We start from the raw sequence: 12,925 nt of genomic DNA on the forward strand, positions 1-12,925 counted from the left end.
TTCCTAACAACTTTTTTTATTTATTTACATATTTAGATTCCTACTTTAACTTTGACTTAACCAATTCACCTAATTAATTCATGTATTAAAACAATAATGATTATTATTATAGTATATATATATATATATATATATATATATATATATATATATATATATATATATATATATATATATATATATAATAGAAAACATAAGTTATAATACTAAGAAATTAAAGTAGAAGGAATTCATTATATATGCCAAACATAATGTGCAACACAATAGAAATTCAGATCAAATACCATCCAAATATATAATCTCCCTGGAAATTATATTTACATTTTTGTAATCCCAGAGATAAATTTCACTCCCAAATTCTAATTAAACCTTTATTATTTCCCTCAAAACACTTTTTTTTTCCTATGTAAAAAAACCTAGATCAAACCAAATATTACATAATAACCTACCAAATATTGTATAGTCCAACAAATCATGCAACATGTAACAAAGATATGAAACCAAGCCTACAACAAAAATATAAAAAACTTTGGAGGCTCAATTCCTATAAAAATCTATGCAAGTTTCTACTAGTTTGTTAGAGATATGAAATATCGGAAAAATATTCATATCTCTAACATTCTTCATCTACTCTTGTTCATTGCTTTCATCATCATCAATAATGTCATCAAAGAAAGGATCAGCCAAGAGCTCGGTCGCAGAGGGTCTAGCCCTAGGCCGAGCTAGGCACTTCTCAATGAACGCCTTCACTTCCGAATCCTTAACCTTGTCAAGGGCTTGAGGCCTTAACCCGGATGTCACCTTTTTATATATCCTAGCGACGTTGTTACATTCACTATAAGGTATTTCCATGGTAACAAGTTCAATTACACACATTCCAAATGAGTAGATATCGACTAGCTCGGTGTAGTCCTCGTCATAAAGCTCCGGCGCCATGAACTCCGGTGTCCCTAGGATGGAATGTGCAGCATGGCTCCTTCCTACTACTGCTGCTAGACCCAAATCCCCAATTTTCACCTATTGCAATATATATAACGCCACTCTTATATATCAAAGACTTTTAACATTTATATTCTATACTATATAGTTTTAAAACAATATTATATTAAATGTTGATAGAGAAAATTTTACTTATAAATTAGTATGTATATTATCCTAACCTATACTTAAAAAGTTGTGACTTTCATTTCAAAAAAATATAAATTACTTATCTTTTTTAACTAATAAAAGTAAAAAAGAATATAATCGTGTTTTTAAATTAAATTATATGAAATAATCAATTTTAAATATAAATTCCGGAGTAAAGGATAACAAGATCACAAAAAAAAAAAAAATCATATATTTATATAATTGGAATGAAATCAAGTAAACATTGAAATCACATCACATGACATAGCAATCTAGTTTGGAATGAAATCAAACAGGACTAAAGTAAAGCTCATTTACACCTAATAAACTATTGCAAGATTTTATGTCGTGTTTCTAGAAATCGCGACACAACTCTAGACAATAAATGTTTCATTTGAAAATTAAAAATGATGCACACATAAGCATGTCCGACATAACATATCATATCAGGAAAAAAAAAAAGAATCAACTCGAAAAAAACTAAAAATAATAAGCAAAGAATCGGATTGTTACCTGACCAATGTTACCATTGACAAAAAGATTGCTGCAATTGAGATCGCGGTGTATGATACAAGGTTCATGAGTATGCAAATATTCCAACCCTTTCAAAATTTGCTTACACCATTTTTTTAAAGCCCTTAAAGAAACTTGCTTATGTTTCTTCCTATACTCCCTCAAATTTCCCGAGGTACAAACTTCGGTAATAAAATTTAATGTGTTATGAGCCTTATCCTCCCAAACATGATACAACGCGATTATATTTTTATTTTTCAAACTCCGTAATAACCTAACCTCAGAAAATAACCTATCTATCATAGAACTATCGCCACTAAATTGTTTCAACTTTACTTGGTTCCATGCCACCTCTATGCCCTCCTCTTGATCAAATGCCCTATACACCTTCTTCACGGCCCCAACACCGAGGCGTTCGTCGTAGCGGCCGTACCTCCCCGTGGGGTCCACCTCCACAAACGGCTCCGAGTCGCTATCGGGTGGGTCCAAATCCTCCGTTTCAATAGGCATCTGTGCTGGATTGAATTGTTCGTTGTTGTTAATAATAAAATAATTATTTTTATTTAAAGTACATATTAAAAATGACTTGACTCTCTAACATCTAAAAAGAACACTTGTATAATAAAAAAGAATTCAATGTTTTTAAAGGCAAGTAATTACTTGATTATATTGCACTTCAATGAGGTTGATGGGTCCCTATTATTGCTCTCCTACTTTAATTTTATATTCCTTTGAATTAATTAAAATCAAAATTAATGAAAAACTAAAAGAAAAAATAAATCATCTAGGAACCAAAGCTATACATTTTTTATATAACAAAATGTTTTTATACAAAAATGAAGAAAATAAATTTGAGAGAAAAAAAAATTCATGAACTATACCAACAATCCTATGTATATTCATAAATTAAAAATTAAATTTATACAAGAAAAAAAAAACCCAAAAAAAAAAAAAACTAAAACCCTATTCTATGATAATTTGCACCTATTATATTAAACAAAAATATATAATAAAAAAATTATATGAAGAGAGAGGAAAAAAAAGGGGGAGAGAAATTACCTTATTAGAGTGATTTGAGGGAGGAGGAGAGAAAAGGAAACACAATTTGAAGAGAGAGCAAAACTCATAGCAATAGAAGCCCGTCAACTTTATTTATATAGTGTATTTTTTACTATTTAGGTTAGGTGAAAAGGTAGATTAAAAAAAATGTTTTGTAATTTTGGATTTGGATATTGTAATTTTTTTTTTTTTTTAAGAGAATCAAAGGATGTGATATGGAGAATTGTATGTTATCGTTTGTGCATGGAAATAATCTTCTCATTTTTGGGCAAAATCATTTTATATAAGGTAATAATATATATGCTATGATATTACTTTTAAACAACATTTAAGGTACAATAGCATATTCCATCAATATACTAATACTAGTCAACTGGCATAATGATACTGTTATGAAATACATGACATCACTATATACGTATTTTTAATTCGGTAAAAAATAATTTCAGTTTCAGTTCAGTGAAAAATAAGTTCAGTTAGTAAAAATGAATTTTTAATCAGTAATCGTAATAATTAGTAATGTTAGATAAAAATATATATATTAGAAAAATAAGCTTTGATCAGTATAATTAATTTTAATCCATCAAAAATAATTTATAATTTTATTTTAGTAAAATTAATTTTAATTCAATAAAAATAAGTTTAAGAGAACAAAACATGGATTTTATAGGTAGATGATGCGGGATGATATTTAAGCCATGTTAGTTCTTTTCTTTTATTTATTAATAATTTTAGGAAAAAAACAACTTCAAATAAGATAAGTTCTAGAAAATTAATAATTCAAATGAGTTTAAGTAAGGGCTTGTTCACATTTACTGAACCGAGCTGAATTGAGCTGAACTGAACTGATTGGAGCTAAACTGAACTGAATAGAGATGAAATGAATATTTTATAAGAGAAAGAAATTAAAAGCTAAAATGAACTGAACTAAAATGAAATTAAGTTGAAGTGAACAGATCCTAAATTTATATAATAAAATAATAAAAGTTCATATGAGTGAAAATTACTTAACTACGAAGTACTAATAACTATTTTCTAAAGGCAAGAACTTTTTTTTCACTAAATAAATCTAATCCACATACAATTTAGCTTATTAGCCCTTCTTAACTTTATTTTTAAATAAAAAAAAATTGTAAGATTAGTTATATCATTTGGAATAATTAACCCTTTAATTTGAAATAAAGCTCTTAAGATTGGACCAAAAAATGATGAATGTGAAATCATGGGGGATATATGCTTGTATAAGTTGAATAGTTAGTGGGGTTTGTGGTCAATACACGATTGTGTGCGTGCGTACATGCTATTTTGAATCATCAAAGTTAGTTGATGATGTTTGACAGTTGACTTTTTATAATTGAAATAAGAAATGGTGCCTTCTACGCAGCATTTGACTATGACAAAATCAACAAATAACATAAAATGGCTTCTAAAACTCAAAGCAATCAAAACTGGCTTATATTGTATTATCTTATATTATTTACATACTAATGTACTATGGTAATCTCTTGAGTAACTCAACCTCTTTAATCGTAACTAATTATTGTAAGTATATTATAAATACAATTGTACAATAAAGATGTAATTGTAAATGATAACTAGGTTACGGAATCAATGCAAGTATTATTTGTATCACTGGTCTTTGTGACTCTATATAATACTCCATAGGATTGTAAGAAGTTACAATACAAGGATTTGCCAAGAATAAAAATAAATAAATAAATTACAATAATAGGTTTACTTTGGTATTGTGTATTGTGGCCTTTGTGGGTGCCTCGAGACCCAGTGGCGGAGCCAGGATTTGTAATCTGGGGGGACAATTTTTAGATGTTTAATAATCGACAATAATTATAAGAAAAAAGAAATTGATCACATAAATTGTTTAATATATATTTGAAATCGCTTATGAGATATGACAATTATTCTTATATGGTGAAAGAGGAGTTGTTAAAAAATTAATTGCATATTAAGAAATTTATTAACCAAATTTTTTTTTTTTTTTATGCTGGTAAACCCTAATTTTAAGGTATGTAATCCTTAATAATCGATAAATATGATTTATCAAATGATAAGCATTTACACAAATTGATAGTAGATGTAAAGGGATTTGGGTTACATTTTAAAAAAAAAATAATAATAAATAAATAAACTTTCTTTGACTAAAAATAAAATTGGAAACTTAGTTCCAAACAAGCTATAAAAAAAATAGAATTTAGACACACATAATTAGAGAGATAAAAAAATACGGAGACATGTGTTCATTACAAATAGTTTAATAACACATTAGTAATCACTATCAACAAGGCGATACTTGATTAAACAGTTAAATGAGAGTAATTAGAGGTTTGAAGACTTATAATACTTTGTATATATAAATTACATACTATATAATGAAATTTAAAAAACCAGTAAAAAAAAAAATGGCAAAATCCAAAAACAAGAAAAAGAAGTTAAATAGGAGCACTTTGTATAAACTATAAAATGAAATAAAAATAAAATCCAAAAATAGCAAAAAGAAACAAAAAAATTGATCGGGTAAAGAATCGAACCTAGGATCAAAGAGAAATACAAGCTTTACTCAAGCCCATCAACCACCAGACCAAATGTTGTCTTTGTTATATAAGGTATACATGTAAGGTATTTATTCTTATTTACAGCATTTATTTAAGCTAACATAAATTAAATTTTTTTTTGGAAAAATGGGGGGACAACCGTCCCCCCTTGTTCCTACATGGCTCCGCCCCTGTCGAGACCATATGCATCAAGACTAAATAAAATAATTTGTAAAGGAGGAGCTAATAAGGAAGTGGTCTTTGTGAGTGTTCCACTTCCTTAGCTCTATTTGTAAACTACTAGCTAAGTTTGCTAAATTTCCTTGACTTTATATATAAGTTCAAAAATAATCAATTCACATAAGTTTTGATAAATATTTTCCAAATTCACACGGTTAAACTAGAGACTATACGATCATGTACGAATGTACCCTACTACATATACACGATTGTGTACTCCCCACTTCATGCATGGTCATGTAGACTTTCTTACACACGCAAAAGAAAATCGGTTAGAGGTTAGAAGTCTTAGATTACCTTCTAAACCAAAAACCCTAATTACAATCTATTAGAAAATACTCGGTAAGATAACCGGGATTAGGGAACAAATCACAAGCTCCTAATTAACTACACGACACACTACCAAAAAAAACACAACTCTTTATACTAATGGAGCGTCATATTCATATTATATACACCCCAATTTGGCAACTCTGTATAAAATATTTCTGATTTTGGAAAACTCAAATTCTACGCAACATGTATGATGTATGCATGCAAACATACACTATACATAAGCAAATGTAACACTTGGTTACATCATGGTTCATGATGTTCCAACTTTGCCCCTAAAATTCTTGGCACTCTTTCAAGATGAACAAAAGATCAAAGAGTAATAAAAGCAATACTACTTTCCGTAGTATTGAGTAATATTTTATCTAAAGTTATTTATCAGTGAGCGTCAAATGTATTTTCTCTATTTATAATAATCTAGATTTGAACACACGATCAATTATTGGTGGCCATTCATTATGAACAGGTTGCTAGTAATAATGCTAATAAGTCAGAAGGCTATATAAAATATAAGCTTATATAAATTTAACAAGATCTTAGGTTCGGACGATGCCTCGAGTTATTGCATTAATTCAATTTAGTTATTCAAATTGTCTTACATGTACTTTTGAAAGATTAACATTATGTAATATTTTGTACGACAATAGCTTAGTGATTAACACTTTAGATTTCTAACGGTTTAGTATAGTTAGATGAATAGATTGCACACTTGATCACCTTTTTTTTTTTTAAAAAAAAACAAAAAAACAAAAAAACAAAGCTCCAAAGGAGCAAATACTTGACCACTCTTATTATAGTTAGATGAACCTTATTAGTTATTACTACATTTTTCAATAAAGCTTGGCGCAGTTTCCACTCAAATGTGCAATGCCCCAAAGCCCAAAAGGCAGGTGAAATGGACCAAGGGCATCAACCTACGATTCTATGGGCCTCTTTTACTAAGCAATATATAGAACATTGACCCATTGATTCAAATTCAAGCTAAAACTAAAAGAAAGAAAATTGATTGAGTATATTTCTATTCACAAGTACTCCATACTATTAAGGGTTTGTTCTGATTAATTGAAATAAGATGAACTGGAATGAATTGTATTTATTGGAGCTGAACTAAACTGAACTAAACTTATTGGACTAAACTGAATATTTTATAAGAGAAGGAAATTAAGAACTGAACTGAAATTAGGCCCTGTTCACTTCATCTTTAAAAAATAATATTAAGTAAAAATAATTTTAGTTCAGTAAAAATAAGTTCAATCCAGTAAAATTAATTTTAGTTCAGTAAAATTCAGTTATTTTAAAGAAGAATTATAATAGAAATCAATAAAAAAATAATTTCAGTTTAGCAAAAATCATTTAAGTTCAGCAAAAATAATTTTGTTTCAGTTAAAATAATTTCATTTCAGCAAAAATAAGGTGAAGTGAACGGGGCCTTATTGGAGCTGGACTGAACTGAAATAAGTTGAAGAGAAAATGCCCTAAATGCAGGAGTAATACTAAAATAAAGTCTTGGCTTTTTGAAATCGTTTTTTGTTTTCAATTTTTTCTTTTTTTTTCGGAAGTCAAAAAATTTAAAACAAGTTACAAGAAAAAAGGTGTAGTGTCTCCACTTTTCTATTGTTAGTTTTCATAACCAATTGGATGTGTGGTGTAGTGGTGATTGAAACTACACTTGATACGAATAACTCGTGTTCGATCCCCCACAATAACAATTGGGAGAGGACTAGAACCTAACCACCAGAACTAATCTACAATCCGTATTAATCCAAAGGGTGAACCGAGTGGAACACCAAAAAAAATGATTAATATTTAATTTATTATATGACATATCATATCATATAACTAATATATAAAGCTAAACTTTTAGCTAGGTCACGATGTTGCGACACTTGGCGTTCCAACTTTTTGCCAGGTGTTGCGTATAAATTTAAATAGATTTCATAAAATAAAATAAAAAAAGATTAATTTAGAATACTATTTGGATTGAATTTTAGGATAAAATTTTAAGTTTATAATTTTATTTTCGATAAAAAACCGAGATACAAATTGAATTATAATTTTATTCAAAAAAATTATTGGATTATAATTCTCAAAAATTACCATATAAATTTATTTTTTATGTCATAATATTTTTTTGGAGCGAAGGAATTAGTTTAAAGCGTAAAACATCTATTTATAATATATATTAATCGGTTAAAATAATATACTTCACGACTAATTGAATTTATTACTACTATATCTAGACCTGTCAATTAGGGTCGGGTCATGAGTCATCTCGGATTGGGTCACTTTAGGTTACGAGTCAATAAATGTTCAACCTTTGCCCAAAGTTTTGGGTTCGGGTCAACCCAACGGGCTTTGAACATTTATCTTATTTAATTTATTATTTGTTTTTTTTTAATATATTAAATCGAACATTTCCGCCAACATTAGTATTAATCATTACATGCCTACTAGATAACATATCGTCACAAAAGCACATTAATAAACGTATCAATGGTATATTTTAAATTTGACATATAGATTAATTTTTTTTTTAAATTCAATAAACAACCCGGGCATCGCACGGGAACAAAATTACTATGATATAACTAAGTCATAACTAAATATTTTCTTAAAAAATCATTATAAACTCTAAATAGGATTTTATAAAACTTTAATCCTATGTTAATTACTAATGATTAATGGATCATTATTCTTTTTCTTTGTCATCTCCATCCCTTCACCCCTTCGGTTGCAGCTCGGACTAAACAGGAAAAAATTTCTCAATTTGCGGGGCTAATAACTCGACTATGTGTATAATATTTTAGGTATAAGGTATATTTTGAATCAAATTGATTATATTTATCGTATTTTTATGGTTTAGGTTAATAACATATATCTATGGTTATTTACATGTATAAAAATTCTTGCCAATGAATTATTTTATTCAAGTAGCAATAGAAAATCATTTATAAACAATTCTTTAATTAATACTGTGACAATTGTTTTCATTAAGCTTAGCTTGTTTAGTGTAGTTGCTTTGGGATTCCTCTTGTAACCTTATAGTCAAACCCTCGCGATACTTACACAAGTAGTAAAAAGGAAATCATAATAAATACTATGGGAAAATTGTCAAATAATAAAAAACCTAATACTCATGAATAGTAAAGACAAATAAGAGCCTTAGAGGATATGCGTGGATTACATGTTCCCAAATGATGCCCAATTCTAATATTTATAGGCAAGAGATGAAGTGTGTTGCTCAAAACAACTACATACAGGATCTTCCAGAAAATTCTTTGGCAGAATGAATTTTCTTGAAACATACACAATTAGTTGGCTGATGGATTTGGGTCACTCTAAACCCAACAAACAAATATTAACCTATTAAGGCCCCGTTCTTTAGAGCTGCTCTTCTGCTCTGCTTTGCTTTGTTCTGCTGAGCCCTGCTCTGCTATGCTCAAAAGAAATCTGCTCTGCTCTATTTTCAAATAATAATTAACAATAACAATAATAATTAATATTCAATAATAATAATAATAATTACTATTGTATTGATGATAATAATTTATTATTTTGAATAATTATAATAATTATTAATATTAAAAATAATTTTAATAATTATTAATATTAATTATAATTAATATTTATTAATCAAAATAATAATTAATAATAATAGTTATCATTATTAATATTTAATAATTTAAATTATTAAGAATTAATATTTAATAATATTATTAATTAATAATTTCTAATAGTTATAACAATTCTTTCCAAATAAATAAATAATAATAATAACAAATAATAAAAATTTCTTTTATAAACATTTGATATTAGATTCACAATGTTTAGAAACATTATATGTATGTGGTTATTGATTGTTAGTTCATTGAGTTGAATTATTTTTCAAATCTTTCAATACAATTTAAGAATTAAAAAAAGAGGTTGTTTTCAAGTAGTACTTTGTATATCATTATTATTTTTATGGTTAAAAATATATTATTAAGACAAATTTATAAGTAAAATCATTATTACTCATTAAATCATTTTATTTTAAAATTTTGGTGAAATAAATATAAGTAAACCGTTGTCGTTTATCTTTATACTATTAACATATGTTAAATATGGTATACATATATTTATGTTTTCACTCGCCTAAATCAATGGTATATGCACTTAGTAATAGTAATAGTGATAGTAATAGTAATAATAATAACAACATTAATAATAATAATAATAATAATAATAATAATGTTGAAATCTGCTCTGCTCGGCTCGGCTCTGCTATCCTGAAATCTGCTCTGCTCTGCTATCCTGAAATCTGCTCTACTCTGCTATCCTGAAATCTGCTCTGCTCTGCTGAAATTTAATATGCTCTGTTGACCCCTGCTCGGCCCTGCCCAGAAGCTCAAAAGAACAGGGCCTAAGTTATTTATCATTAGTTTCATACACAAGCCAAATTGAGCCTCTATGTTGTTTGTTTCAAGTGTATCAAAACTAGATTTCTTGCTTAGTTTAGAACTAATAATCGCATATGTTATTATTTAATTTTTAATTTAAATGTATAAAATACAAATATATCGGTTAATTATATTTAGGCTATGTTTAGTTCACTTTATTTTTTCTATAATCTAAACTTATTTTTTTCATTCTGATCTAATTTGATTAGACCTTTTTTTTTCTAATCTGATCTAATTGCTTGATTTGACCAAAATTTGAGGTTTTGTAGATTTGTAGTAACGTGTAGTTTTTCAATAAGTAATTTCATTATTTTTTTTATTACAATATCAAGCAATAAAATAGTGTACATAGGATTTATATGATTTGATGATCATCTCTAAAGTTATTTAAAATACGAAATAATAAGTAGTAAGATATCGAAATAAGATGAACTAAACATAGCTTTATCCGTTTTAGGAATTAAAATGGTCTAGCTATGAGAAAAAGATGAGATCCAGACAACTTTCATAAACTATGTTAATATCATCATATGACAAGAAAAATAATGAAGTAAGACATGATGAGTTAATGATCTGATTAAACCTTTGTAGTGTAATTCTCGAGAATGATTCTACAAGTAAAATGATTAGAATAGTTTTCATACATTGGATTCTGATCAAGTGTACTGAATATGAACATGGGGTGTTTAATTTGCAGCTTTTTAGGTTTCTCAAATACTTGGATTGTTTCAGCCAAATTTTAGCCGATTTCATTTGAGAATGATTGTACTTTCTAATGGAATTTGTGCTTCACTTGACTCAACTTATGGTAGAAGACCAAGGATTCCACTCAGGTAGGCTTTTAGATGATTAGACTAACTGTCTGACATCTTCCAAGTGGAATATTTTTTTAGACAATTCGCTTTTAAAATCTATTGATGTAGACGGGAATTGATTCACATCTTAAGTTACTCGTACCAAGTTACTAAGCATACTAGTACCTAATACCTATATATATCTATATGTACAAGTAAAAGTGAAAAGAAAAACCATTACAATAGCTAGTATTGTAGTTCATATTGACAATCTATGTAACAAAATATATCATGACTTGATTTCAATCAAGCACACAATTTATTAAGGAACAAAAAGATTCTTTTTTTAAAAAATAAAATAATTAATATTCCCTCTATATTGTGTGGTACTGTGGTTAGGTTTTACAAAATCTCAAAATAATATACATATACTAGTAATTAATTTACCATTAAACACAAGCTTTATTGTTGATCAAATTACATTAAAGTCTCTCTTTAGATTGTAAGACTTTAGTTGAATTTGTCAATGACTATAATTTTATTGATTCGAAGGCTATTAATATTGCATTTCAACTAACCTTTTTGGTTAGGGACATTTATAAGATACTCAACTACTCTATAACAAATTGTTTTAATTCATGAGTTGGGGCTTCTCAATTCAATTTTATCTTATCTAAACGAATGTTTTTGTGGGATTAATCACATTCATACAATTAGTCAATTGTTAGGCCACTAAACAACTGTAACAAGGGTCTCAATAGGCAGCATTTTCAATACTCATATTTAGGGTGACTTATGCTATAAATTTTGTATTTGTTAAGATCGTAAAAAGAGTATGAATGAACTCTTTAATTCTAACTGGAAAAAATCAATGGAGTTAGTAAGATTTTTCTACATAACAAACCGCTTAATGAGTGCACGTGCACTTGAACTTTTGTTTCTTTTTTGAAACAAAATTGTCTAAGATAGTTATGTTGTATACATAGGTGATTAAAACTTTTATGTGCCCTCTAAATGGTCTGATATAGTTATGTTGTATACATAGGTGATTAACACTTTTTCAATATTATGAGGCTTAAATTCAGCATTGTTGGGTTTCAAGTGTTTAACACTGCTCAAAAGACAGCTATTTTAGTCATAGTTAGTTGTAGAATTGGTTATTTCCAAGAGCATAAACAATTTACTTTTCTACATAATTTCTGCAAATTTTCTTTTTAAATCAGTCATTGTTACAAAACTCTTCTGTATTAGTACATGAGTTGAATTATGGTGAGCAATAGATCCAAAATTCATGTAATTTAAATGCTAGTAGTTATGATTATTGTTAGGTAGTTATAGATCTAGAATTGGTTGGTCTGAATTTTTTTTGCACAAAAATAATTGATCATATCATGTGATTGAAGTACTAAATTGTCATGTTTCAAAATTTGGAATGCAAGTAGTTAGTAGCATGCTTGACCCTTCTTTGATTAGTATCTAGCATATCTCAAGGATTTTATGCTAAAAAGACAAATTTTGCTTGAATTGGAAAATTTCAATTAAGTCGTACAAACGGTAATATAGATGAAATTTCTTAAATCTTTATTAGTATCCACATCTCAAGACTTTAACCAATTAATTCATAAAATTTAGGGCTTGTTCTCATTGACTGAACTCAACTGAACTGAAATGAATATTTTATAAGAGAAGGAAATTAGAACCTGAACTGAAGTGAATTGAATTTCAACATATGAGAAGAAACTTTTATTTACTTTTGTTAAACAAACATTATTAATCTTTCAATTTTTATAGTGTATGTCCCATTAAAGCTATTGGTAGATTTGTTTACGAACACCATAATTAGTTTTGGGGTCCTTTGATTTGGCCATGT

At 27.9% G+C, this 12,925-nt stretch overlaps 1 protein-coding gene across 2 annotated transcripts; it reads right to left on the minus strand.

Moving 5' to 3' along the window:
• Nucleotides 1-214: 214 nt before the first annotated feature.
• LOC110706950 (probable serine/threonine-protein kinase WNK11) lies at nt 215-3,045 on the minus strand. Of its 2 annotated transcripts, none has more exons than XM_021884958.1 (3): nt 2,701-3,045; nt 1,642-2,156; nt 215-1,017 (listed from the first exon to the last, which is right to left on the minus strand). In XM_021884958.1, exons 2-3 carry the CDS (start codon nt 2,149-2,151, stop codon nt 628-630), a joined length of 900 nt encoding a protein of 299 aa, XP_021740650.1. In that variant the 5' UTR covers nt 2,152-2,156; nt 2,701-3,045; the 3' UTR covers nt 215-627. The 2 variants fall into 2 exon arrangements, with proteins under 2 accessions (XP_021740650.1, XP_021740649.1); XM_021884957.1 differs by having other exon boundaries at nt 1,642-2,151; nt 2,701-3,044.
• Between the last annotated feature and the right edge of the window lie 9,880 nt (nt 3,046-12,925).

Source organism: Chenopodium quinoa, unplaced genomic scaffold (assembly GCF_001683475.1).
Source record: "Chenopodium quinoa cultivar QQ74 unplaced genomic scaffold, ASM168347v1, whole genome shotgun sequence".
NCBI lineage: Eukaryota > Viridiplantae > Streptophyta > Magnoliopsida > Caryophyllales > Amaranthaceae > Chenopodium > Chenopodium quinoa.

Excerpts from the sequence above, each read along its gene's own strand:
- LOC110706950 (XM_021884958.1), bottom strand. The coding sequence starts at position 2,151 with ATGCCTATTGAAACGGAGGATTTGGACCCACCCGATAGCGACTCGGAG. Across the intron at positions 1,018-1,641 it reads TCAATGGTAACATTGGTCAG|GTGAAAATTGGGGATTTGGG; the intron begins GTAACAATCCGA and ends ATATTGCAATAG.